The sequence below is a fragment of the Schistocerca americana genome, chromosome 7 (assembly GCF_021461395.2).
Source record: "Schistocerca americana isolate TAMUIC-IGC-003095 chromosome 7, iqSchAmer2.1, whole genome shotgun sequence".
In the NCBI taxonomy this organism is placed as follows: domain Eukaryota; kingdom Metazoa; phylum Arthropoda; class Insecta; order Orthoptera; family Acrididae; genus Schistocerca; species Schistocerca americana.
In genome coordinates, this window is record NC_060125.1 from 559,281,882 (window position 1) to 559,309,431 (window position 27,550).

A 27,550-nucleotide genomic window follows, 5' to 3' on the forward strand; every position below is an offset into this window, starting at 1 on the left:
TAATTAAACGTTATCGTATTTTATATGTATGTTGTTGCAAGTAATGCGTCATTTAATTAAGACAATATAGCAATTACGTATGAGACAATGTTTATTAATATTTTATTACCCCCCCCCCCCCCTCACTGGCTTATTGCACCATGCACAGCACGAAATTTTCAGTACACTCCTAGTGAAATCAGTTTTAAACGACTTTCTAGCGACTTTTGATATTGAATCTAGCGACTCGGGTTGTTTAGAGTTGGCAACACTGCCAACAGCATAATATGAACTCTGCGCCGGGTAAATTTAGTCAGCAGTTCAGCACTCAGTAGTCAGTACTCAGCAGGAAAAGCAGGGAAGTTTACACATTGGACTTCTGGAATGTGGAGTGATTAGGAAGCTATGACAAGATAAGGAAGATATCGTAGATATTAGGTTTATATAAGTTGCCCTTTACGAAGTAGACCGATTCTGTTTAAAAGTGATGCGCAGTAAATTTTGTAAGATTTGCAATGAGTTTGTTTAAATTTTTAATGTGAAATCAAATGGGAATAATATCGTCAGCTTTCGTCACAGTTAACAAAATTTACGTCAATAAGTGGCGCTAATTGAGGTTCTCGTTCAAAGCTCTAGCTGTAATATTAAACGAAAATGCCTCTCAATACTGGAGAAATAATGAATGCTCTTGCTATCGTGTCAGAACACGAACACATGAATGTTGCAGTCAAGGAATCGGCTAAAGGAGGAATAATTACGGGTGTGTCCACCGTTTGTGGAGGCCTCCTGCTTGGACCTCTTGGCTTGGCACTTGGTGAGTAGTGCACATTTATTGTTGTGGCTGTCTGGCGCGGTGTTTGACATACGCAACTGATAAGAGTGTGCGCATAAAACAAGTAGAAAACTGACACACAAACTATGGCCAAAATATTTACATTTGGGTTACAGTGACGTTAATATTCAAATTATTTACATGTGACACCCGCACAGTTGCGTTATGATTCATTGCACAGTTGATTACTATGTTGGATGTAGAACAACTCTAATTTAGGTTTAGGAGCATTTTGTGCAAATTCTATGTTTCATGGTTCAAGAATTATTTTACTGGGTTCAAGTAATTGTATGTCATAAGTGATACACAGGTAAGGTGGTGGCAGTTATTTTTATATGGCTCGTTGCATACTAGGAAAAAAAAAACCGTTTGAGTTAGTTTTTTGTTGTTGTTGTTGTTGTTGTACAGTGTTGCTTTCCCCATGTCCAACCATATACCTGTGATTACATAACATTCATGCTTACATAGGCTATACATAGATTGCAAAAAAAAAGTTAAATTAAGAAAACAAAGGAATTGACAAAAGGCTGCATTTGGGTAGCATTTCTCCAAATTTATTTTATTTGGTTTTTATCACATGACATGTACTAAGAGTTTTGAATCCCAAGTATAGCTACACGTATACAAAGAGTACTAAACTACTATTAATCAGCATTTCAACACAGCTCTCTAGAATCATATAACATAAATGGCAATAGCTAATCATGAATATCAAGATCTTTTATGTAGTTTCTCACCACATGTCACTGTTGGGAAATCTCCAGATGGACACTTGTGGGAACACTTAGGGCATGGCAACACATGATCATTTGTGGTCACACTTATGGTTACCATCCACTTACGTGAAGCCCCATGACGTACGTGACGACTTAGGCTTGCCAACAACAGTTCTTATTCTGTTAAGGGATCTCCATAGACACCAGTCCTAGCTGTTACCAACCAGAAAGTATTAATGTAACTCCACCTTTGGTGCTTTGATGTCCAAATGAAATTCTTGCCTTATCTGATGGTACTTCCAAAGGCTTTGATGTTAGGAAGAAACTTGTTCTCAGTTTCAGTGTAAGCTGTAACTGATGACCAAACAGTGGGTGTTTCAGTGTTTTCAACCTTCAGTTCTTGATCAGCAGTGACTTCCCAGAGAATACTTGGAGGTGCGATGCTGACAAGACTGAGTATCTTATTAGGTGGTGTTCATCGTTCTGTAGCTGTGGACATTCATTAGCAATAAAGCATGAGGGTAAATCAACAACTGAAACAATTCGAAATCCTTGTGTGTTTGTATTTTTAATAAATGTTCTTCATGAGGACTCAGTGCTTCTGCTGTTTGGTAAATTATTGATATTCAGCCAGAACTATTTACATTTGTACTAACTGCAAATAGATATAGCATGATCCAGATCATCTTAAATGCATTGCAACTTCTGTGTTACAGATAATATCAGACATTTTGAGATGAAAATGTAAAAAAAATTGACTTGCTTTCCTTTTTGCATAATTAATTCTTTTGTCACTCCCTAGTGTAGAAGAAAGGACTGCTGCATAGGAATGTGTAATAAGGATACTATGTGGTGCCCAGTCTTGAAACTTCTATAAACAGCTGTTTAAACACGAGCATACTGACTGGACTCAGTGCATTTACTTCCTCGTGTGTGTGTGTGTGTGTGTGTGTGTGTGTGTGTGTGTGTGTGTGTGTGTGAGAATAAACAAAACTGCTGTTTAAAAGATCGTAATTTGAAAACAGAATTGACTCATAAATATTAAACTGGGTCTGACAGATTATTTTAAGTGAATGAAGTATTATCTAGATTTCTCAGAGCTCCACAGACTCTGACTTTGTTTCCCTACGCCGTGGTGTCTATTTTTACAGGTGGCTAACTTTCATCACAAACAATCTATTCCTAATTAATTAATTAAAGTAAATGTAGAATATGCCCGAAACACTGTTGACATTCTAGTACACAGTCTTAGTATATTTAAAACATGGCAAGTTTTGAAAACTGGTTTCACAAGCTTGAAAATGAGTCTCCCATCAACCAACAATATTAATGTGTTGTCAAGAATAGAAACAATAAAGGTAGTTTGACAGCTCTGCCATACAGCAAATTGTCAGCAGACTTTTTGGATGACTGACATCTTTGTGGCCTAGTTTGAAAATGCAAATGTTAGTCAGTTATGTTAAATGCTTTTGGTAGATCTGGGGCAGAGGTATATCTTGGTTTATAGTTTCACTGTGGTGCATATACATTTGTTGAGTTAGACAAGGATTTGCTGTAAGTTTACTTTTAAAAACGAAACACAGCTTTGAAGCTTAACTCTTTAAACTACTTTTGGAAAAAAAGACTTGATTGTATACTGGATGATAGTGGTTTTTGGTCAGAGGATTTCCTTCAGGCCTAGTTGTTTTTTAAAGGTACTTTGGAAAGTTCCAATTGAGGAGCTAATGTTAACATTGTACAGTAGTAGTTTTGTGATGCAGTCTGAAGCTTAATTATAAACAATTGATCAGGAATACAGTCCACTCTTTACCAATATTCATTTTTACTGTTTTGTTAACATACCGGTTCAATTTCAATTTTTGTACAATTACTGCCGTAAGAGGTTTCATCTTACTTACAATGGGCTCATTGATTTTTTTTTAGTTTTATTTTAGGCTTCTACTTCCAGGCACTAAGTAGACTCAGCTATGATCAATCAAAGTTCACCGTGCGAAGAGCACAAACAAAAAGCTTTGAAATAGTGTGTTGCAATACTTTTCCTTCAGGTCAATGGAAGTGTCAGGTTCCACATGTCTGCTTTGACCCACAACATAAGGATATTGTGGTGTGTGACGTAATTATGGCGTGGAGTTTAGTTTGAGTTGGTTGTCTCTGAAGATGGGAGAGGACATGTTGTCCCTGGTTAAATTCTTCCCAGTATTTGGGCTAATTGCGGAAATCGTGAAGTGCAGTATCTTCCGCGAGAATATGAGGTCGGTGAGAGTTCCAGCGTGTTGGACCAGGGACGGGTACAAGTGGTGGTGTCGAGAGAACAATGTTTGGCGCTCCATTAAACGCGGTACCTGGTTCGGGAAATCTAGGCTGGCCACGAGAAAGATTTTGATGACTTACTGTTTCTGTTATAGGTCCTCAGTTAGTTTTTGTGTGCATGAGACTGGAATGAGTGAGAGAATGGTGTTAGACTGATTTCCTTTTTATAGGGAAGTGTGTTCTGAGTATGTGAAGTGTAGAGGTAAGTTCGGTGGGCTGGGAGTGGTTTTTGAGATAGATGAGTCACAATTTGGGAGTAGGTGGTATGGGGGAGGGGGGGGGGTAAGTCTCCAGTTGGTTTGTGGATGTAGGTGGCTATTATTTCAGGGGGACTCTGTTGTCAGGGTTTTTTTTTTTTTTTTGGGGGGGGGGGGAGGAGCATGCTAAGAGGGAATTGGTGGGGTTAATTGAAGAGTATATTGAGGAGGGGAGTACTGTAGTTTCAGATGCTTTTTCGTCATGCAGTGGTTTGGGAAAAAGGGATTTTGATCATTTAGTTGTGAACCATTGTTTAATGTTTAAAAATTATGAACCTGGTGGATGTAAAATACAACAGAGGGGTTTTGGGGGGCAGTTAAATCAATCACCGGGAGGGGAAAGAGGCACTCTTCTAACCTGCAATCTCAGTTAGATAAGTATTGCTGGCGGAAGAGCATGCCAACGGATTATTGTATTTTTTTATTTATGTCTGAGGGCTGTGGGTAAGATGAACAGGCAGAGGGTGGTTAGTTGAGGGGGTTTGGTATGTATGTGTATGGGGTGGGGAGGTAATTTTCATGGATTTAGGTAGGTAGGTGGGTGGGGTGGGGTGTTTGTTTTATGATTATGTTGTAGAGGACTTTTTTTTAGCAGTTGTTAATTTGTAAGTTCGTCCATAAAATCGCTCAAATTTCCTGCAGTTGTCCTGTTACTTTCATTATATCTTTGGAAGGAAATGTTCTTATTTATATGTATTTTCGTGTTTGTTACCATGTGTATGTATAATGTCATAGGCGTCTTATTGGAGATACTGAGAATAGCTATCCCCGCCATATTGATGATGTCATGGGTCAAAGCAGACGGGTGGAATTGGGCGCTTCTGTAATCCCTTTCCTTCTTATCATAGGATCGGAGGAAAAAAAACAAAACGTGAGTGATAATTCTCACCTCAAAACAAGTATGAGGCTGATCTAACTATTTTTTGTCTTATATCCTGTGTGGCAGCAACCAGTAATTACTCTTCAAAATCTCATGAATTTGGTTCAGCCATATTTGAGATGAGTGAAAAATTGAGGTATGATTAATTGGAACAGTAAATCCCTCCAGATTTTTTTAAATTTCAATTATGTTGAAGAAACAGCTTCTAAATTAAGAATGAGAAAAACTGAAATGTGTACAGCTGCAAATGTTAAGTTCCTTGATATCAGTATTCTTTGCAAATGCATGCTAATCATATCCTTTAATAGAAGGTATTGTTAGAATGTATGAAATGTTTTTCATAGGCTTCATTGAGATGAGTTTCTTCCAATTCAAACACCTTGTGAGAATTTCCAATTTCTCATTCCTAGTACCATTGTTTCCTGGTCTTCCAGAACTTCCTGCACTGTGCTCACAAATCTGTACTCTTTAGTTATTTTTTCTAGATTGTTCCCAAAAATTTGCCAGAGTACACATGAATCTGTCTTTAAATCACGTATACTGAGGTACGGCACATAATTTTCACTCAGACGGGGGTGACACCTCCTCCCCCTCAGGCTCTTCAGTGTAAACATCTCTCCTACGTCTCAGGAGAGTGTTGTCAGTGCTTTTTAGTTGTATACAAGTACATTTTATATCATGAATACTACAGAGCCTGGGACCTTCTGGACTGAGTGAAATAGTAAATTATCTTAATGAATGATGTCTTCCAGATACCTGGGACATGTAAGAAAAGATTCTGCGAACCCATCCATTAATGTTGCCATATTAAGTCCAATTGTGTTAGTGGAACTGTGTAAAACATCAGCAACGCAACATGATATTTTGCTGCAGGGATGGCCTTTCTGGCCATTCACTACCCAAAGCTTCTGAATGTGCCCACCTCTGTATATCTTTTGAGGGTGCTTTATACTACCTTGGTAATTTTCCAAGGTTGTCACTGACATTGGTCTTGTTATAATTGAATGCATTACATGAAGGGACACTAGCAAGATTATCTTTCAGATTTATTCATATTGCGGTATTTGTATTGTGATATATTGTGATCAGTCACAACCTATTGGATATTTGAGTTTGTACAAAAGAAAAAAGAAAAAAAAAAACATTGTGGTTAATAAGGAGTACTGAGATAACCAAAAAGAAATACATAAGACTATGTTCATAATAATAGATATAAACAATTTTTATTATGTTATCACACCACACGGAATAGTGATAGACGTGTTCCATGACAGGAGTTCCACTTTAAGTACATTAGAGTTTGTGCCAACATGAGGAAATCAAACACCCATCTTCATAATAGCTGGAAATTACCTAATAGAGAGCCATGTAGTGATATATCTCACTCCTCCCATCCCATGGTATTCATCAATGTTCTACAAGAATGTGGAGTGGAAGACCAGTTCTTAGTGTCAGGAGACAAAATGCCAAGTACTGCTAACACACCCATCTTTAAAAGTAGGGGAAAAACTGTTTTGGAACTATTAGTGTCTTCTTTAGTGAGGAGAGTAGGATGGTTTGGAGAAGAATGGATAGGAGAAGCATGCCATTTAGGCTTGAGGGTGAAGGGAACCCTCTTGCTGCAAGGATAATTGGAGATTTGTCCCCCCATGTTATCACAAGAGATAGGGTTTGCATAACCCTTAGGTCTGAGTGACAAGTCTCTCCTGCATGAGTAAGGCACTAACTGTTCTGAAAGCTTAGATATATTCTGTGTTTCTAAAGATGTCTTTTGTAAATAGCCTACTTGGAATTTCACCTCCTGCAGGTAAGCACAAAGTCATGATTCTGCCTTCTAGTAAGTGTTACCTTAAGTAAATTTTCATTTGATACAATTATATATTTTTTTACATGGTTCATAAATTCTGGTGTGGTTTAATTGTGTTTAATGAGAATGCAATTTTTTTCCCTTTCTATTGTATTGTAGAGTGCTATGTATTACATACATTTTTAATAATCTTAATCGTCTGCTTTTACCTTGGGAATGGAATATCAAAATAAAACTGTAGAAAGTCCATGTTGGAATACCCCAATATTGTGTTTTGGTCTTCAGTCTGAAGACTGGTCTGATGCAGCTCTCCATGCTACTGTCCTGGCAAGCCTCATCATCATCACTCGAGTAACTAGTGCAACCTACGTCCTTCTGAATCTGCTTGCTGTATTCATCTCTTGAGCCCTCTCTAAGATTTTTACCCTTACGCACTTCCCTCTAGTACTAAATCGGTGGTTCTTTGATGTCTCAGAATGTGTCCTATCAACCAATCGCTTCTTTTGGTCAAGTTGTGCCACAAATTTCTTGTCTCGTCAATTCTATTCAGTAACTCCTAGTTAGATACATGATCCACCCATATAATCTTCAGTATTCTTCTGTAGCACCACATTTCAAAAGACTCTATTTTCTTCTTTAATGTCCATGTTTCACTTCCATACCTGAATACACTCCATACAAATACTTTCAGAAAAGACTTCCTGACACTTAAACCTATCTTTGATGTTAACAAATTTATCTTCTTCAGAAATGCTTTCCTTGCCATTGCTGGTCTACATTTTACATTGTCTGTACTTTAGCCTTTGTCAGTTACTTTGCCACCCAAGTAGCAAAACTCGGCTACTATTTTAAGTTCCCAGTTTGTAATCTAATTCTCTCAGCATCACTGGATTTAATTATACTACATTCCATCACCCTTGTTTTGCTTTTGTTGGTGTTAGTTTTACATCCTCCTTTAAAAACATTGTCCATTCCATTCAGCTGCTCTCCCCAGTCCTTTGCTGACTCTAACAGAACTGCAATGTCATTGGAAAACCTCAAAGTTCTTATTTCTTTTCTCTCTCTCTCTCTCTCTCTCTCTCTCTCTCTCTCTCTCTCTCTCTCTCTCTCTCTTAGTATACAGATTGAGTGCCATTGGAGCAGGCAACAATCATGTCTCATTGTCTTCTCAATCGCTCCTTCCCTTTTGTGCCCATCAACACTTACAGCTGCTGTTTGGTTTCTGTAAAAGATGTAAATAGCCTGTTGCTCCCTGTATTTTACCCCTGCCACCTATAGAATTTGAAGGAGAGTATTCCAACCAACATCATCAAAAGCATTTATGTAGGTCTACAAATGCTATGAACATAGGTTGGCTTTTCCTTAACCTATCTTCAATGAGAGGTTGTAGGGTGAGAATCGTCTCGCTTGTTCCTACATTTCTCCGGAATCCAAACTGATATTTCCTAAGCTTGTTTTCTATCAGTTTTTCCATTCTTCTTCTTCTATAAAGAATTTGTTATTACTTTGCAACCGTGATTTATAAATTGATAGTTTGGTAATTTTCACATCTGTCAACGCCTGCTTTCTTTCAAATCGGGATTATTATATTCTTCTTGAAGTCTGAAGGTATTTCACCTGTCTCGCAAATCTTACACACCCGATGAAGAGTTTTCACATCTGGCTCTCCCACGGCTATCAGTAGTTGTAATGGAATGTTGTCTACTCCCAGAGCCTTCTTATGACTTGTCTTTTAGTAATTCATAAATTCTTCATGCAGAATCATATCTCCATTCCCATCTTCAAATACGTCCTCCTCCATTTCCATAATTTTGCCCTCAAATACATCTTCCTTGTATAGGCCCTTTGTATACTCCTTCCCCTTTCTTCTTTTCTTTCTTTGTTCAAGACTTCTTTTCCAATTGAGCTCTTTATATTCATACAGATTGTTCTCTTTTCTCCAGAGATCACTTTAATTTTTCCATAGGCAGCATCTCTGTTTTCCCTAATTCTGTGTGCTTCTGAATCCTTAAATTTCCTCTCCAGCCATTCCTGCTTAGCCATTTTGCACTTCTTGTCAATCTCATTTCTTAGACTTTCATATTCCTATTCAGCTGCTTCATTAACTGCATTTTTATATTTCCTCCATTCATCTGTTAAATTCAGTATCTCTTGTTACCCAAGGAATCTACTAGCCCCCCCCTTTTTTTTTTTTTTTTTTTTTTTTTTTCTTTTTTTTTTTTCTTTTTTTTTTTACTTGCATGATTCTCTGTTGCTTTCACTATTTCATCTGTCAAAGCTACCCATTCTTCTTCTACTGTATTCCTTTCCTCTATTCTTGTCAATTGTTCTTCCTTAATTCTCCCTCTGAAACTCTCTACCATCTCTCGTTCTTTCAGTTTAATGAGGTACCATCTCCTTAAATTCTTACCTTTTTGCAGGTTCTTTAGTTTTAATCAACAGTTCATAATCAATAAATGCGTTAAAATTTAAAATCTGGCTCTGACATATGTCTTAAGATTATACAGGGTGATTCAAAAAGAATACCACAACTTTAGGAATTTAAAACTGTGCAACGACAAAAGGCAGAGCTAAGCACTATCTGTCGGCGAATTAAGGGAGCTATAAAGTTTCATTTAGTTGTACATTTGTTCGCTTGAGGCGCTGTTCACTAGGCGTCAGCGTCAGTTGATGCTAAGATGGCGACCGCTCAACAGAAAGCTTTTTGTGTTATTGAGTACGGCAGAAGTGAATCGACGACAGTGGTTCAGCATGCATTTCGAACAAAGTATGGTGTTAAACCTCCTGATAGGTGGTGTATTAAACGTTGGTATAAACAGTTTACAGAGAATGGGTGTTTGTGCAAAGGGAAAAGTTCTGGACGGCCGAGAACGAGTGATGAAAATGTAGCACGCATCCAGCAAGCATTTATTCGCAGCCCAGGAAAATAGACTCGCAGAGCTAGCAGAGAGCTGCAAATTCCACATTCAACTGTATGGAGAGTCCTACGAAAAAGGTTAGTTATGAAACCTTATTGTCTGAAATTGGTTCAAGCACTGTCTGCAGCTGATAAGATTAAAAGAATCGATTTCTGTGATTTTTATCCTTGCTCAAATGGAAACAGATGAATCTTTCGTTTCAAAGATTGTGTTTAGTGATGAAGCAACTTTCCACACTAACGGGAAAGTCAACCGTCACAATGTCTGTATATGGGGCACTGAGAATCCACGGGAAACAACTCGGTATGAACGTGACTCGCCTAAGGTGAACGTTTTCTGTGCCATTTCAGCCAATAAAGTTTTTGGTCCCTTTTTCTTCGAAGGTGCTACTGTAACTGGACTACAGTATCTGGAGATGTTAGAGAATTGGCTGTTCCCTCAGCTCGAACAAGAAGCACAACAATTCATATTTCAGCAGGATGGAGCGCCACCACATTGGCACTTATCTGTCCGTAACTACCTGAACGTCAACTACCAGAGGCGATGGATCGGCCGCCAGGCGGCCCGTGACAGAGCACTTCATCACTGGCCTCCAAGAAGCCCTGATCTTACCCCCTGCGATTTTTTTCTTATGGGGGTATGTTAAGGATATGGTGTGCTCTGGGCAAAATTCTACCAGGCACCTTCCCATTTCATTCCTTTTCCCAGTACACATTCACCTACTATTTTTCCTTCTCTTCATTTTCATACTATCGAATTTCAGTGTCCTAAGACAGTTAAATTTTTTCCATTACCTATCAGAATAATTTCTTTTATCTCGTCATACATTTTTTTCAGTCTCTTCATCGTTGCGGAGCTAGTTGGCATATAAACTTGTACTACTGTGGTGGGTGTGGTCTTCGTGTCTGTCTTCGCTATAATAGTGCATTCACTATGCTGTTCATAGTAGCTTATCCACGTTCCAATTTTATAATGCTATATTCACCTGACCAGAAATTCTGTTCCTCTTGCCACCAAACTTCACAAACTTCCACTATCTCTAACTTAAACCTGTCCATTTCCCTTTTAAAATTTTCTAACTTACCTCTCCAAGTAAGGCATCGGACATTTCATGCCCCAATCCATAGAATGCCAGTTTTGTTTCTCCTGATAACATCCTCCTGAGTATCCCGGCCTGGAGATCCGAATGGGGGAATATTTTACCTCTGGAATATTGTACACAAGAGGATACCATCATCATTTAACAATAGAGTAGAGCTGCATGGGCTTTGGAAAAATGACAGCTGTAGTTTCCCCACTTCCTTTCAATCGTTCTCAGTACCAACCCAGCAAGGCCACTTTGGTTGATGTTACAAAGCCAAATCAGTCAATCATCCAGACTGCTGCACCTGCAACTACTGTAAAGGCTGTTGCCCCTCTTCAGGAACCACACATTTGTCTGGCCTCTCAATAGATACCCATCCATTGTGGTTACACCTAAGGCACAGCTATCTGTATCACTGAGGCATACGAGCCCCCCAATGGCAAAGTCCGTGGATCATGGGGGGAGAGGGGGAGGGCACCAGTATATCGACAATACTATGAAATGGATAATGTCTACTCAGCATACAGATGACAGGTTAAGTTGCAGACGGGCACAACTAAATGACTGTTGCACATTCATGCACACATGACCATTATATCTGGCTGCTCTGCCCAGAATGCAACTGTGTTGAACAGAAGCAGCAGTGTGGCTTGGAGTGGTGAAGGGGGAGAAGTAGCAGGATACAGGTGGGGAGAGAGGAGTGGATGCTGCCTGGCAGAGTGTGTAGGGACTGATAGTGGCAGGACAAGGCTGCCAGGCACAGTGTTGAGTGACTGTTGGGGAGAGAGGGAAGGAAGGGGATATGGAACGGGAAAGAAGAGCAAAGAAGGAGAAAAGACCTCCACACAGCTTCCTGGCACTTTGTCTGGCAACCTTGTCGTGTCGGCATCAGTCCCTGTATGCTTCACCATTCAGTGCCCACTTCTCTCCTACCACTTGTACCCTCCTATCCCTCCCCCTTTCCCACCCTACTTCATATTGCTTCTTCTATTAGATGCAGTTTCATTCTGCTCAGAGAGATTAGAGCTAGCAGTGGCCTGTGCATGTGCCCCTTCTGGGGAAGGCCTTGTCTGAAAGCTTAATTGTATCACTTCTGTTCTGCCTGTCTGCAAGTCAAGTAATCTTTATGGTGAGTAGCAAGCTATTCTTTAATATTACTGCGAATATCAATATAATGTAGATGCACAACTGGCAAACATGATGTTTACTGCACTTTCACTGAAGACTTAATTCCTTGTTTCCCATGACAGCATAAGATAGCCTGATTTAATCACTACAATCTGTCTGTTCAATAGTTTTCACCATGGTCCCAATTTTCTCTTATTCTTGAGCTATGTTGACAGTGTCTGACCCTTTTTGTCTCTGTGGCCAATATTTATTTCATCAGTATTATAGCTAAGGTCATATGCTCTTACAAAGAAATTTTCAGCAGAATGAGATTTTCACTCTGCAGCGGAGTGTGCGCTGATATGAAACTTCCTGGCAGATTAAAACTGTGTGCCCAACCGAGACTCCCCATTTTTGCTACTCGGTGACTTTAATGTGCGTCATCCCCATTGGAGTTCTCCCAGGACCTGTCAGAGAGGTACCTGTTTCGCTGACCTTCTTAAGAAACTTAACCTCTTCTGCCTTAAGACTGGAGCACCCACTTTCCTTTCTGACTCCTCATACACTTATTCCCATTTGGACCTATCCTTCTGCGCTGCCCAGCTTGCCCCTCATCTTGAGTGGTCCATTCTTTCTGACACCTACTTGAGCAACCATTTCCCATGTGCTATCCGTTTGCTGCATGCCTAAATGGCAGCTTTACTCCTGGAAGAACAATGTTTCCCCAGTTGTGAAGACCAGCTGGAAAGTCTCACAAATGTTATCCTTACTGCTGCAGAACGTTCCATTCATTCCTCACACTTCTTCTTTACCACATCATGTCCCAGTCCCGTGGTGGACTGAGGCATGCCTCGACGCAATTCGTGCACAGAGGCATGCTCTTGTGTTTTCAGTAGTTATCCTATAATGGCAATCTGCTTTCATTATAAACAGATGTGTGCTAAGTGTCATTGCGTTCTTCGGGATAACAAAAGAGCTAGCTGGATTTCATTCACTAGTTCTTTTAACAGTTCCACCCCTTCCTCTGTCATGTGGGCCAACCTCTGAAGGCTATCGGGGACCAAGATCCATTCCCCAATTTGCCCCACCTGTGGGTCTGGGGGTAAGAACAGGCCCTAGGTATTCCTGCCTGTCGTAAGAGACGACTAAAAGGAATCTCACACCTTTTGGCCTTTATGTGAAGGTTTCCTGTAGGGTTTGACCTCCATTTTTTTCAAAATTTTCCCGAAGAGAGAGCCAGTTGGGGAAGGGCACCTTACATGATGCATAGTGTCCATGCGTCGAGACCTCTCGCATCCTTCGTCAACGTGGATCTGCACTTATCCTCGTCTTCCAACTGTTGTGAGAGGTCCCTGTCCTGGGTGCATATTTTTCCATCAACTGTACAGTATCATTTTGCTCGCCGACGATGATAAGTGACTTGTTTACTTGGTTGCACCTGATATCCAGCACAGTAGCCAGTCCGTAGTGGTGGGGCCGCCATCTACCCTGTTGGTTGTAGCCCCCTGACCACACAGGGTTCGCTTTGCTGATGCCTGTGCCGTTAGCTCCCCAGGTATGTCAAGGAGTGGATGCCCATCCCCCTGGGACATTGGGACTCCCAGCAATGGCCTTCCTGCCAGGAGGCATTCTCTGCAGCTGGGTATCGCCCGTGTGGAGGGCCCCTGGTCGTAGTGGGTGGCATCAAGGCTGATCAATGAAGTGTAGTAGGTCATCTCTTGCTGGTGGTCAACCACCAGAAATCTCTAAGTGGTAGAGGTCTACCTTCAGTGCTAAGAAATACGACCCCAAAACGTTCCCCTCACTGGCCACACCATGGGAGGAATGCCAGGCTAAGGATGGCAGCAAAGTTTATTCACCCCCGTACCCCGTATATACAAGAGTTGATGGGGAATCTTTCATGTCCATGAAGCCTCAGGTTTTTATGGAGCATTTAGAGGACAAGTTTGGGGAGGTGGAGGGACCAAAATGTGGTCAGGGTCAGTCCCGATAAAAACGGCATCGTCTGCCCAGTCACGCTCATTACTCACGTGTGATGAGCGGGGGGATGTTCCTGTTACCATCACACTCCATAAGAGCGTAAATATGGTCCAGGGTATCATATTTCCCAGGGACCTTCTTTTGCAGTCTGACAATGAGCTGTGCGCCAATTTAGCGCAACGAGGTGTTCATTTCGTCTGGCACGTCCACTGGGCTCTGAGGGATAAACAGGTTGCCACTGGTACCTTCATCTTGGCCTTCGAGGGTGACACATTACCCAAGAAGGTCAGGGTGATCGTCTACCGCTGTGATGTGAAGCCATATATCCCTCCCCCAATGTGGTGCTTCAAAGTGCTGGAAGTTCGGCTATATGTCTTTCCGCTGTACTTTGTATCACCTGTCACGATTATGGACATTCCTCGCATCCCAATACTATATGTGCCTCGCTTCCCATATCTGTGTCAACTGCGGAGAGCACCATTTGCCTTGTGTTATTCTTCATGCTTTCTCAGCGATCTGTTGACATCTTGGATATTCGGGAATCCAGCCGGATATTCGTGTCGTTCTCGCACAATATTTCAACAGCATGCGTTGCTGTCTTCTTCAGGTGCTACCTGAGACTGGTCCTTGCGTCAATAGAGTCTGCATCTGGAGGGGTCCATTGAAGCTGAGTCTGGCGGGAGCGGACCACAGAGGGAACACGCGACTCGGTGCGGACCGAAGACGGAACGCCCAGCTCCTTCTAGGCATAAATACTGGACTTGATTGACCCAAGGACCAGTTTCAGGTAGCACCTGAAGAAGACAGCGAGGCACGCTGTTGAGATATCGTGCGAGAATGACGTGAATACCTGGCTGGATTCCCAAATATCCAAGATGTCACCATTTGCCTTGCTCAGCAGACTGCAGGATTCTCCAGAAAGAAAGGAAAACAATGGAATACAAGACCCTGGACCGACTAACCTACACTGAGGCAGAGAGAAAGTATGAGAGGCTACATCCTGTGCGTATGGTGTCAACTTTCACCACTGCTATGAAAACAGTTCTACCATCTTCCGTTCCACCACATACAGTTGACTCTGAGCTGCGAAACTCCACCTACCCCCTTGATGGTGGGAGGCACTTCCCTCCATGTTGCTCGTGCACCACCTACTTTGGAAGCAACACCCCCCTCCCCCCTCCTCCAACCATTGAGAATGTCAGTTACCATTTCGCAGCCGGAGAGTGTACGTCTTCTTCACCTCCTCTTGCTAGGAAGGGGTTCCTTGGGTCACTCCCTTCCCAGGTTCCTACCAGTGGTAATGCTGACATCCACCAGTGGTTGAAGCAAACAGAGGTAGCTGGTTGTAGTGCTACACAGTCCTCCTCAGTCCCTGAGACTGAATCACTTACACCCTTACAGCTGGACAAACCTAAGGAGCAGTGAGAAAAACCGAAAAAGGGCCCCTAAGAACCAAGGCACTGTGGTGGCACCCACACCAGTGCTCCTTACAAGATCTGCGTCTGAGCATGAAGTGGCAATTCTGACGTCCACTGAGGACCTAGATCTCACTAGGCCCTCAGACAATGGATGTTCATCGCACAGGTACTCATTCGGTGGCAGCAGGTGACCCTGAGGCATAGACTGCCTTATTGACTGAGTCTCACAATCACGTCATCCTCCAGTGGAATTGCGGCGGTTTTTTCCCCCACCTGGCTGAGCTACGGCAACTGTTAAGGTTTACACCTGCTTTCTGCATTGCCCTCCAGGAAACCTGGTTCCCTGCAATGCGGATCCCTGCCCTTCATGGCTACAGGAGATATCACAGGAGCCATAGCAAATATAATAGTGTCAGGTGGAGTTTGCGTCTATGTCCTGAACTCAGTATCTAGTGAATCTGTGCCCCTTGAAGCTGTGGCTGTCAGGATACAGATGACGCAGGAAATAACTTTTTGCAATGTATATCTCCCTCCAGATGTTGCAGTACCACAGAACGTATCGACTGCACTGATTGATAAACTCCCTAAACCTTTCTACTTTAGGGAGATTTTAATGGCCATAACCCCTTGTGGGGTCGCGTTGTACTTACTGGCCGAGGTAGAGATGTTGAAACTTTACTGTCCCACCTCGATCTCTGCTCTTAAATACAGGTGCCCCCACACATTTCAGTGTGGCAACTAGCACATATTCGGCCATTGATCTCTCGGTCTGTAGTCCTGGCCTTCTCCCATCTATCCACTGGAGAGCTCATGACAACCTGTGTGGTAGTGACCATTTCCCTGTCACTATCCCAGCATCTTGCCCACATACACCTACCCAGATGGGCTTTAAAACAGGGAGACTGGGTAGGCTTCATCTTTGCCATCACAGTTGAATCTCGCCCACATGGTGCCATTGATGTTGTGATTGAGTAGGTCCTACGACGATTGTTTCTGCGGCAGGAAACACGATCCCTCACGCTTTAGGGTGCCCGTGGCAAAAGATAGTCCCTTGATGGTCGTCTGAAGTTGCTGAGGCAATTAAAGATCGTTGGCGAGCTCTACAGTGACATAAGCAGCACCCTTCCCTAGAGCACCTAATAACCTTTAAGCAGCTCCGTGCCCGCGTTCGCCAGCTATGAAACAACGGGAATGGGAGTGTTGGGACACGTACGTGTTAACCAGTGGGTGGCATACGTCATCTTCCGAAGTCTGGACAAAGATCAGATGTCTTTTTGTGTTCTAAACCCGAACAGGTGTCCCCGTCATTCACATGAATGACGTGTTATGTACCAACGCAGATGTGATTGCCGAGCACTTTGCTTGAGCCTCTGCATCGAAGAATTACCCTCAGCCTTTCACACCCTCTAATGGCATATGGAAAGGAAAGTCCCCTTGTTCACTACACTCCACAGTGAACCCTATAATGCCCCATTTACAAAGTGGGAGCTCCTCGGTGCCCTTGCACAGCTCCTGGGCCAGATCATACCCACATTCAGATAATTAAACATCTTTTGTCTGACTGCAAGTGACTTCTCCTCATCATCTTCAATTGGATCTGGTGCGATGGCATCTTTCCATCACACTGGTGGGAGAGCACCATCATTCCAGTGCTCAAACCTGGTAAGAACCCGCTTGAGCTCCCAGGGGGCTCAAGGTCCTTTCATGAGTATGTGTGTGGCGAGCATGGGGCCCCGAGCTATTGCAGCTTTCCTTCCTTCCTGGGCTGCATTTCCTTTTCCTTCCCATCCTTTACTGTCCTTGCTCCTTCCCCTCCGCTCTCTGCTCTCCCTCTCTTGGTGTCCTTTTTTATGTTGGCCCCGCTATCCACCTGGTTATGTTGGCTTTGCAATTTGGTTTTGTTGCATAATTACCTCATCCTTTTGGCATTCTCTGGTCCCCCTCTGGGGTTTGACCTCCATTGCTAAATTTCTATCCTGTAGTGTGAGCCATTTGGGGAAGAACACCTTACCTAGTGTCTCCAGCATGTGCCCTCCTAGTTCCTTCCATCTTTTCCTTCACGTTGTTGTCTGATGCTAGGGTACATAGCCAGTATGGCAGCCAGCCCGTGTGGTGGGGCCGCTATGTACCCTTTTGGTTGAGCCCCCTGAAAACACAGGGCCACACTTCTGGTACCTGAGCTGTTACATCCTCGTATAAGCCTAGGAGTGGTTGCTTGTCATCCTGGAGCATTGAAACTCCCGGCAGTGGCTGCTGGGGCAGACGGCCCTTGCTGTGGCTGGGTGGCACCCATGGGGAGAGACCCTGATCGGAGTGGGTGCTATCAGGGCACTCTCTATGCAAATGAAACGCATGCGGGTCCAGAACTGTGGCTCTTCTACGGCCATCTCTTTGAATGGAAATTATTCTTTTTGTGCTGCTTCTTCTGTTCCTTCGGCCTTCCCTTCCATGGCTACCCTGGGTGGAGTGTTAAGCCCGTTGGCCAAGGGCAAAACCTTTCCCCTGCTACCTGGTTTGCACCAGGACTGATGGGGATACTTTCGCCAATACCACACCTTTATTTTTTGTGGAACATATTGAAGACAAATTTGGCAAAGTGGACACTCTAAGCAAGATACTGTCGGGTTCGTTGTTGATCAAAACTGCTTCAGCTGCCCAGTCTGCAGCCCTTTGTGCCTGTGACCACCTTGGCACAATTCCTGTCTCTTCGAATATGATTCAAGGTGTAATTTTTCACAGGGACCTCATCCTTCAAACTGATGAGGAACTTGGGGACAATCTAGAATGGCGGGGTGTTCCCTTTGTTCGGCGTGTTCAGAAGGGCCCGAAGGACGATCGCATTGACACTGGTGCCTTTTTATTGGCCTTTAAAGGGGATGCCCTCCCTGAGAAGGTCAAGATTATGGTTTATCGATGTGACGTGAAGCAGTACATTCCACCACCTATGAGGTGTTTTAAGTGCTTGCGTTTTGGACACATTTCTTCCCACTGTTAGCAGACCCCTCTCTGTGGTGACTGGCCGCACTCCTTGAGGGGAGTTCCCGTGTTCCTCCTCTTCTGTGTGTTAATTGTCATGGCAATCATTCTCAATGTTCACTGGATTGCCCGGCTTATGTGAAGGAAAGGAAGATACAAGAGTAAAAGTCCCTTGATAACCTAACCTACACTGAGGCTCGTAAGAAGTATGCACGTCTTCATCCTATGTCAGTGACGTCTAGCTGTGCTTCAGTTACATCTTCACCCCTTCCTTACCCCAGTCCCGAACCCATCTCTTCCCCCCTCCCCTGCAGTTCCCACACCCACCCCTCTGGGTGCTGCTCCCCCTCCCCAGCCAGAGAAGTGTCGCACTTCTTCGGTGTCTGCCGGTCAAGGGCACCCCTCTCGGGGCCCCCCCCCCCCCTTCCCGGCACCTTCCAAGCCAAAGGTGTGCTGCCACAAGACGACCACAAGAACCACAATCTGTGGGCCCCCAGGTCACCCACTCCCTTTCTGTTACAGATCTTGCTGCAGCTGGCTCCTTTCTGCAGCACAGCCCTCCTCGATCTCAAACGGAAAAGAAGAAGAAACATAAGTTCTTGGTCAAGGAGCCTCTGGTGTCACCAGAGGTCCCATCCCCATCTTTGCAACATGACTCTGACCTGCTGTTCATGGATGTCAACCCCCCCCCCCCCCCCCCCCCCCCTTCCCCTTGTCGGTGATGGCTGGTGACCCAGCAGCATGACTGGCTTTAGCCTATTCACCCCCTATTTTAATTGTCGTTCTGTGGTTATCCACTGGAATTGTAATGGATATTACCATCACCTTCCAGAGTTGAAATCCCTTGTATTGTTTTACTTGGCAGCTTGTGTGGTTCTACAGGAATCTCATTTTACTGATCACCCTCCGTGGGTTCTGTGCTTCTTCTCGAAATCGGGAGGGCCCCCTGTGGGCCTCTGGTGGCATATGAACATTGCTAGCACATGGATTCCTCTTCAAACTACATTCGAAGCAGTTGCTGTTAGGGTCCTCCTGGACTCTGGGGTCACAGTTGCAATCTTTATCTCCCTCCTGACAGGACTCTTACACCTGCTGCCTTAACTGCCCTTGTTCAGCAATGTCCTCCTCCCTTCCTCCTTCTTGGGGATTTTAATCCTCATCATCCATTCTGGGGCAGTGCATTTCCATCTATAGTTGGGCTCTTCTCATAGACCAGTTTCTTACAGGCCACAACTTGTGCCTTCTTGATGATGGCTCCCCCACCCATTTCAGTGCTGGTCATGGTACCTTTTCTGCCGTTGATCTTTCTCTTTATTCTCCCTCCGTCCGACCTTCATTACACTGGTCGCCATACGACGACCTTTGTGATAGTGACCACTTCCCGTTGATTCTCTCATTCCCTTTATGCTCCCCAAGCAACAGGTTACCTCGTTAGTCTTTCCAATATGCCGATTGACCTCTATATACTGCACAGGTTGTTTTTTCTGTCTCTCTGTTAGGTTGTATTGATGTCCTACGTGACGTGTCTGAAGCGGTTGTTCGTGCTGCTAGACTTGCTTTCCCACACTCATCAGGAGTATTTTGCCACTGCCAAGTCCCGTGGTGGAGCTCGGCCATTGCCGTTGCCATCCGTGATCGCTGTTGAGCTTTGCTACACATTAAGAGGCACCCATCTGCTGTCAGTCTAATTACCTTTAAATGCCTTTGCGCCAAAGCACGCTCCTTGCTCAAATGGAGCAAATGGGTGTGTTGGGAACGCTTTGTTTCTTCCCTCGGTTCTTCTGTCCTTATGTCACGGGTATGGGCTACTCTTCGCTCTCTCCAAAGTTACCATCAGCAGTTTACCCTCCCGGGCCTTGCCCTCCCAGATGGCCTTTGCACGGACCCATTGATTCTCACGGAACATCTTGTGATCAATTTTGCAACAGCATCAGCATCAACCTCCATTTTACTCCTTGTCAGTCAGAATCTTACAATGTACCTTTTACTGAATGGGAACTTCTTTCCGCACTTTAATCTTCTCATGATACAGCACCTGGCCCAGACTCCATTCATAACCAATTGCTTCAACATCTCAGTGCTCCACAACGACAACATCCTATCTGGTTGCTTAACCATATTTGGCTCCAGGGTGACTTCCCTTCTCAATGTAGGGATAGTATTGTGGTCCCCATCCTCAAGCATGTTTGTCAAAAGCTATCGGCCAGTTAGTCTGACAAACATTGTTTTCAAGTTACTTGAATGGATGGTAGCCCGTCGGCTCAGTTGGGTCCTCGACTCTCATCTATTGTCCCCTTACCAGTATGGCTTTTGAGAGGGACGGTCTCCGATTGATCATTTACTTCACTTGGAATCCACAGTTCCGACAAATGTAATGTATTGCGAATACATAGAAAGAAGGATCCTTTATTTTATGATTATATGATAGCGGAACAAACACTGGTAGCAGTTACTTCTGTAAAATATCTGGGAGTATGCATGCGGAACGATTTGAAGTGGAATGATTATATAAAATTAATTGTTGGTAAGGCGGGTGCCAGGTTGAGATTCATTGGGAGAGTCCTTAGAAAATGTAGTCCATCAACAAAGGAGGTGGCTTACAAAACATTCGTTCGACCTATACTTGAGTATTGCTTGTCAGTGTGGGATCCGTACCAGATCGGGTTGACGGAGGAGATAGAAAAGATCCAAAGAAGAGCGGCGCGTTTCGTCACAGGGTTATTTGGTAATAGTGATTGCGTTACGGAGATGTTTAGCAAACTCAAGTGGCAGACTCTGCAAGATAGGCGCTCTGCATCGCGGTGTAGCTTGCTCACAAGGTTTCGAGAGGGTGTGTTTCTGGATGAGGTATCGAATATATTGCTTCCCCCTACTTATACCTCCCGAGGAGATCACAAATGTAAAATTAGAGATATTCGAGCGCGTATGGAGGCTTTCAGACAGTCGTTCTTCCCGCGAACCGTATGCGACTGGAACAGAAAAGGGAGGTAATGACCGTGGCACGTAAAGTGCCCTCCGCCACACACCGTTGGGTGGCTTGCGGAGTATAAATGTAGATGTAGATGTAGGCTTTTTCCAGCGTCACCATTTCGTTGCAGTATTTTTCGACCTTCGCAAGACTTATGACACGGCTTGGCGCCATCATATGTTCCTTACACTTCATGAGTGGGGTCTTTGGGGCCACTCCTGATTTTTATGTGCCAGTTCCTGTTCCACCGGTTGTTCAGGGTTCTGGTTGGTACTGTTTTTAGTTCTCCACGGACCCAGGAGAATGGTGTCAGACAGGGTTCCTTATTGAGTGTACTTCTTTTCCTCATTGCTATAGATGGACTTGTGGCCTCCGTCGGTCCTTTGGTCACCCTTGCTCTGTATGTGGAGGATTTCTGCATTTGGGTTAGTACCTCTTAGATGGCCTCTCCAGAGTGGCAGCTCCTGGGTACTATACGGTGTGCCTCTGCATGGACCCTCTCACACGGGTTTCAATTTTCTCCTTTAAAATCGCGGGTGGTCCACTTCTTTCGCCTTACTACGGTCCACCCTGATCTGGAGCTCTACCTCGATGCGCAACGATTACCTGTGGTTGCATAGTTTCGTTTCCTGGATCTTCTGTTCAACAACAAGCTCACTTGGCTGCTTCATATCAGACTTCTGAAGATAGGATGTTTCCGTAAACTCAATGTCCTTCACTTCCTTGCCCACACCTCTTGGGGTGTGGATCATTCCACTCTTCTCCGCCTTTTATCGGGCTTCAGTGCTGTCTCACTTGGACTATGGTTGTCAAGTTTATGGGTTGGCTGCACCTTCCACACTGCGCATCCTGGATCCGATCCACGATCGTGGTATCCGTTTGGCCACCGGTGCCTTCCCTACTAGCCCTGTTGATAGTATCTGGTTGAAGCTGGGATTCCCCCCCCCTCCCCCCCCCCCCCCACCATCCCTTTCTGTTTGGCAGTCCCACTTCTGGTTTCTTATGCAATCGCTGTCCATTCCTCGCCCACTCATCCTTCCTATTCTATCCTGTTCCCAGACAAAGGACGTCGCCCACCTGATTCCCGCCCTCGGGCGGGTTTACTGGTTGAGCTCCGCCTTGCGTCTCTTAGCCATGATTTTCAGTGTCCTTCTTTGTCCTGTCTCCCACGTTTCCTCCCCAACAACCCCTCTTTGTTAGTTCTTCAGCCCCGGATTCGGATGGATCTCCACTGAGGTCCAAAAGATTCCGTTCCCCCGATGGTGTTCCGTTGTTTTTCCGCCAAATTTTATGGGCGTTTCAGGATGGTGGTGTTTTCACATCGATGGCTCTAAATCTGCTGATCATGTGGGATATGCCTTCATGTCCTCTGTTGGCATGGAAAATAATCTCCTGCCAACTGCATGTGGGGTGCTTATTGCAGAAGTGATGGCAATTTCCCAGGCCCTTACCTTTATTAAACAGTCCCAACTCAATCCCATTTTGTTATGTACAGACTCGATGAGTGGCCTTCAGGCTATTGAGCGGTGTTTTTCCCACCATCCCTTGGTCTCGGCCATCTATGACCATCTCGCTGATCTTCACCGTGCTGCTTGTTCCGTTGACTTGCTTTGGGTCCCTGGCCATTGGGTATCCCAGGTATTGAGCTTGCTGATCATTGGCTGGGGGAAGAGGTCACTTACCCCCCCCCCCCCCCCCCCCCACTCTTTAACCCCTCCTGCAGCGGATTTACAGCTTCACATCAAATCCCACTTCGCACAATCATGGGCCAACTCTTGGGAGGCTACCTCCCTGTCTAATAAACTTCATGCGATTAAGGTGACACCAGTCCCGTGGCGTCCTTCCTTCCACCTCTCCCGAAAGGCCTCAACCACCCTGTGTCGTCTCTGCATTGGCCATACCAGGCTGACGAATGGTTTTCTTTTGTGCAATGAGCCACCCCCACTTTGTGGTTGTGGAGCCTTCCAGTCAGTAGCCTACATTTTGGTGGAATGCCCCCTTCTTTGGCTCTGCGTACTAGGTACAGACTTCCACACAATTTACGTTTAATGTTGGCTGACGATTCCTGGATGGTCGAACTGGTTCTCAGTTTCCTCTGTAAAAGTGGTTTTTATTCTCAGTTTTAAGGTTTTTAATCTCACTCTGGTGTTGGGGCAGGGCGGTGAGGGTTGGGGGGTCTCCCACTGCAAGCTGTGTTTGGAGATTCCCCTCTCTGGCTAAGATCCTCTTTTCTTTCCCTTTTACTCTGTTTTTATCACTTTATAGAATTGGTTAGTCTCCTTTTCCCATTCGCACTTCTACATTCTAGCGGTTGAATGCTTTTAAATAGCAGGTGGTCTTGCCTTGACTGCTTGAGAGGTGGGGTAATTCCTGCCTCTAGCATAGCCTTGGGGTTGCTCTCTTGCTGACTTCCCTCATTTTGTTTTTACCATTGACAACACGACTGCACTTTTACGTTTTTTAGCCTTTTCCCTTTTATCGTTCTGACTTTTCTGAGATGTCAAACTGTCTGAATGGACCACATTTGAATCAAGGGACTCATGACCTTGCTGTTTCGTCCCTTCAACCCCAATCAACCAACTAACCCTCCTCTCTTCTTCCACCTTCTTCCTTCCTTCTCTGTCTATAGTTGATAATTTTTATGGCCATTGTAGTTCCCTTGTATAGTGTGAGGTTGTATCAGTTTTAGTTATTCCCAGGTCGGAGGGACTGATGACCGCGTAGTTTGGTCCCTTGTCCAGTCCAACCAACCAACCAATCAATCCTCCCATGTGCCTTACCTGGCATCCTGCTGTATGCAGTTCCTCCATGTCCTCAATAGTACTTCTGGGGTGCCAATGGAACCACCCTCCTCCATTTATACTGATCCCTTGTTTGTTCAAAACTCAACTTGGGTGCTTCGTTTATGCGATTGCATACCCATCCCTCTTACGCGGTCTCAACACTAGCCACCATTGTGGCATCCGTTTGGCCATAGGTGCCTTTTACACTAGCTCGGTTGAGAGTCTATGCTGGGCCTTGTGAAGTGGCACATATTAACTTTGGCCTTCATTCGCTTCCTAAGGACGCTACTCCAGCCTCGGTCTATTGCCTTCAGTTTCACGACCTTCGCATGGAACTTCGTGATAGTACCTTTGTATACACTAATGGCTCTCGGACTGACCATGGGGTCGGGTATGCCTTCATCGTTGGCATCCGTGTTTTTCGATATTGGCTTCCAGCACGCTGCTCAGTATTTACAGCCGAACTCTTTACCCTTTATCAGGCCACGGAGTACATCTGGCGACACAGCCTTTTCAATTGTCCTCTCTGCTCAGATTCACTCAGTGCCCTTTGAAGTCTGTGTGCACTGTACACTGCCCATCCTGTAGTGCAGAGAGTCCAGTAAAACTGTCACTTGCTCACTCTTGGTGACATCAGTGTGATGTTTCTGTGGGTTCCTGGTCTGCAAGGAAACGAGGCTGCTGACACTGCTGCCAAGGCTGCAGTCCTTGCCCCCTCAGCCCGCGAGTACCTATATTCCATTAGATGATCTCTGTGTTGCCATCTGTGAGGTGGTGGTGTCACTTTGGCATTGCCAATGGTCCTCCCTTCACAGGAATAAGCTCCAGTTTATTAAATCTCTCCCAGTGGCTTGGACGAAGTCCTCTCGGCCCACCTGCCAGGAGGAGGTTACTGTAACTAGGCTGCATATTGGACACTGCCTTTTTAGCCATTGTCATTTTCCAAGTGGCACTATCCCACCACTTTGTACACATTGCCCAGAAGTTTTAACTGTCCACCACTTTCTGATGGATACCCATTTTTTAACCGTTGACGTTCCCGCTTGGGTTTGTCGTCTTGAGTTATTGGCTGTTTTAGCAAATGATGCGCAGCCTGTCAACCATGTTTTACTTTTTATTCGCCAAAGCGATATGGCAAGCGCCATTTAATTTTTAGTTTTGGAACTCTGTTTCTGTACGATGTCTTTTTTTAGCCCTCTTTCCACGTGCACATTTTTAACTGTTTTCTATTATGTCAATTGGGGCTGACGTATAGTCGTTTTTAACTCCTTTCTGTCTCCGTGTTCTATAGTTTTGATTTGGGCTCATATGACCCCAGTTGTTTTTTGCACCCTAAAGCAAAACAAAACCAAAACCACAGTACGTAGATGTTAAAAATATAAAAGCACACTTAACAAAGTTTGTGATTCACAGACTATGGCAAGCACATATCTTATCTGATGCAGTAACTGAAGCTCATTGTGACAAGAGTGGCATCCAGTTCCAGAATTTAAAAAAGAAAAAAATCCATGATAGCACTTGGGTGGTTTCCCCACCACTGATGTAGCATGCATTTAACAAGACTAAGAAGGTCGCTAGCTTTCAGATGAATAATTTTCAGAGCTGTAAAATACTCCCCCCCCCCCCCCTCTCTCTCTCTCTCTCTCTCTCTCTCTCTCTCTCTCTCTCTCTCTCTCTCTCTCTCTATAGACTCAGTGCCTGTACTAAACTGAGACTGTGTTTGGTTCATGAGTGTGTACTGGTCTGCTGTACCTAAGACAAAGATTGGCCTTAGGTGCAGCCAGTCAGTCTGTGATACATCAACAGCAGCAACCAAATAAATTATTGTATGTATCTGCCATATTGTCCCCAGTCTGCATTCAGATGCTTAAAAAGCAATATATTTGCTGCATTATATTCGGTAAAAGACATTCTGTTGCATTATGAAACAAACTAACTTAAAAGAAACACACAGGATAGCACAAAAATGTGGCTGCTGGGTAATGATGGGCTTCAACTGGAACATTACTACAAATAATTAAATTGTTCATTTGATGAAATTATGGCTCGTTGCAGTATTTTTCTCATTGTTATAAACAAAACTTACGCTTTATTGTGCAAAAATAATGTGTTCTTTGGAATTGTTGTATAATGTCAGAAAATATTTGCATAGTTACTGTTCTTGTTTTTTTTGTTGTTGGTGAATTGATTTATAAAGTAGTTCATGATTTAACTGGAACTCTTCAGTTGATTTTTCTAAATTCTCTGTGACAGAAAATTTGTTATATGTTTAGCACAGTTTACTTGCCCTGCTGTGTGAATATATGAAAGGGCAGGATTGCTTTTTGTTGCTTTCAGCTTGCTGTAACAGATTCTGTGATCTTGATAGTACATTTTTAGCATTTAAAGTGTTTCCTTGGTAGAAAAGGAAGGAAATCAACTGTGTATTTTTGTTTCCAGGTGGCACATTTGGTGGAATCACAGCATATTGTATGAGTAAGAACAAGTTCAAGCCTGTCCCAAAAATATTGATGGAAGATCTTACGGTTCGTCAGAAAGAAGAACTGGTTAGATCTGTTCAGGCTGTTATTAATGACATTAGAGCAGAAGATGCAGCTATGCTTGCATCATTGATTCTCACTGATAGAACTCTGTCTGTAACTGTACTGCAGTTGGTAACAAATTTTCTGAGAACTCAGATAGGTGCAGAAGTAACTGGTCCAAGCTATCTTCAGTAGTATTGTTTTATTTTTAAAATCAAATGGTAATGTTTTCATTTTTCTGTGTATTATACAAAACAGTTACTAAATTAGATTTTTATCTATCTGTATCACACATGGGCATTTATATTTTGAGAATACAATAACTGTCTACTTTCCTTCAGAAAAATAACGGACTCAGCATTTTTACAAAAGGCACAACACAGGAATTTGGTTGTTCATCTATCTTTTAAATAATATAGAAATTCTGTGTTGTATGGCTTTACCATGTATAAAAGTGTATTATTTTCATAGAATTTTATTCTTATGTGATGAGTGTTAAACAGATCAATATGTGATATGGACTGTGATAAGTTTGACAAATGTTACTGTAAAATTTGGATTTTCAGCATTAGCTAGGAAAACGAGCTAGAGTGTGATAGTTAGTTTTTATACTTGATATAATATGTAATCTAGTGCTGAAATATAAGAGTAATATTGTCAGTGCCGTGGAAATAAATGAATCAAATTCAGGGATTAATTTGTCAGTATTTAAAAACTCTGCTGAACATTCACTTCAGAGAATTTTATTCTATAAACCCGCTTTTTACCTACTATTATTAACTTGTATCTTTGGGAAGGGGAAGGGAGGAGGAAGAGAGGTCATCTGTTTTATTAAAATACGTACAGTTCTGGTATGTGATACAATGAACACTACGCACCTGGAGGATCAAAGTCAACAATCGTGAGAGTTCTCAATCAGTTGTTTGCATTTTCTGTGGGTCACATTCATGACAACTCACCATGATGATGAAAGTGTCTGTAAGTTCCCAAATAAACCATATTATCTCTGAAAA

The 27,550-nt window shown here is 43.6% G+C and overlaps 1 protein-coding gene across 1 annotated transcript; it reads left to right on the forward strand.

Annotated features, from left to right (window-relative positions):
* Window positions 1-306: 306 nt before the first annotated feature.
* Window positions 307-27,550, forward strand: LOC124622185 (protein C19orf12 homolog). Its single transcript, XM_047147830.1, has 2 exons — window positions 307-793; window positions 26,455-27,550. The coding sequence occupies exons 1-2, from the start codon at window positions 634-636 to the stop codon at window positions 26,730-26,732; spliced, it is 438 nt and encodes a 145-aa protein (XP_047003786.1). The 5' UTR covers window positions 307-633; the 3' UTR covers window positions 26,733-27,550.

Excerpts from the sequence above, each read along its gene's own strand:
- LOC124622185 (XM_047147830.1), top strand. The coding sequence starts at position 634 with ATGCCTCTCAATACTGGAGAAATAATGAATGCTCTTGCTATCGTGTCA. Across the intron at positions 794-26,454 it reads ACCTCTTGGCTTGGCACTTG|GTGGCACATTTGGTGGAATC; the intron begins GTGAGTAGTGCA and ends TTTTGTTTCCAG.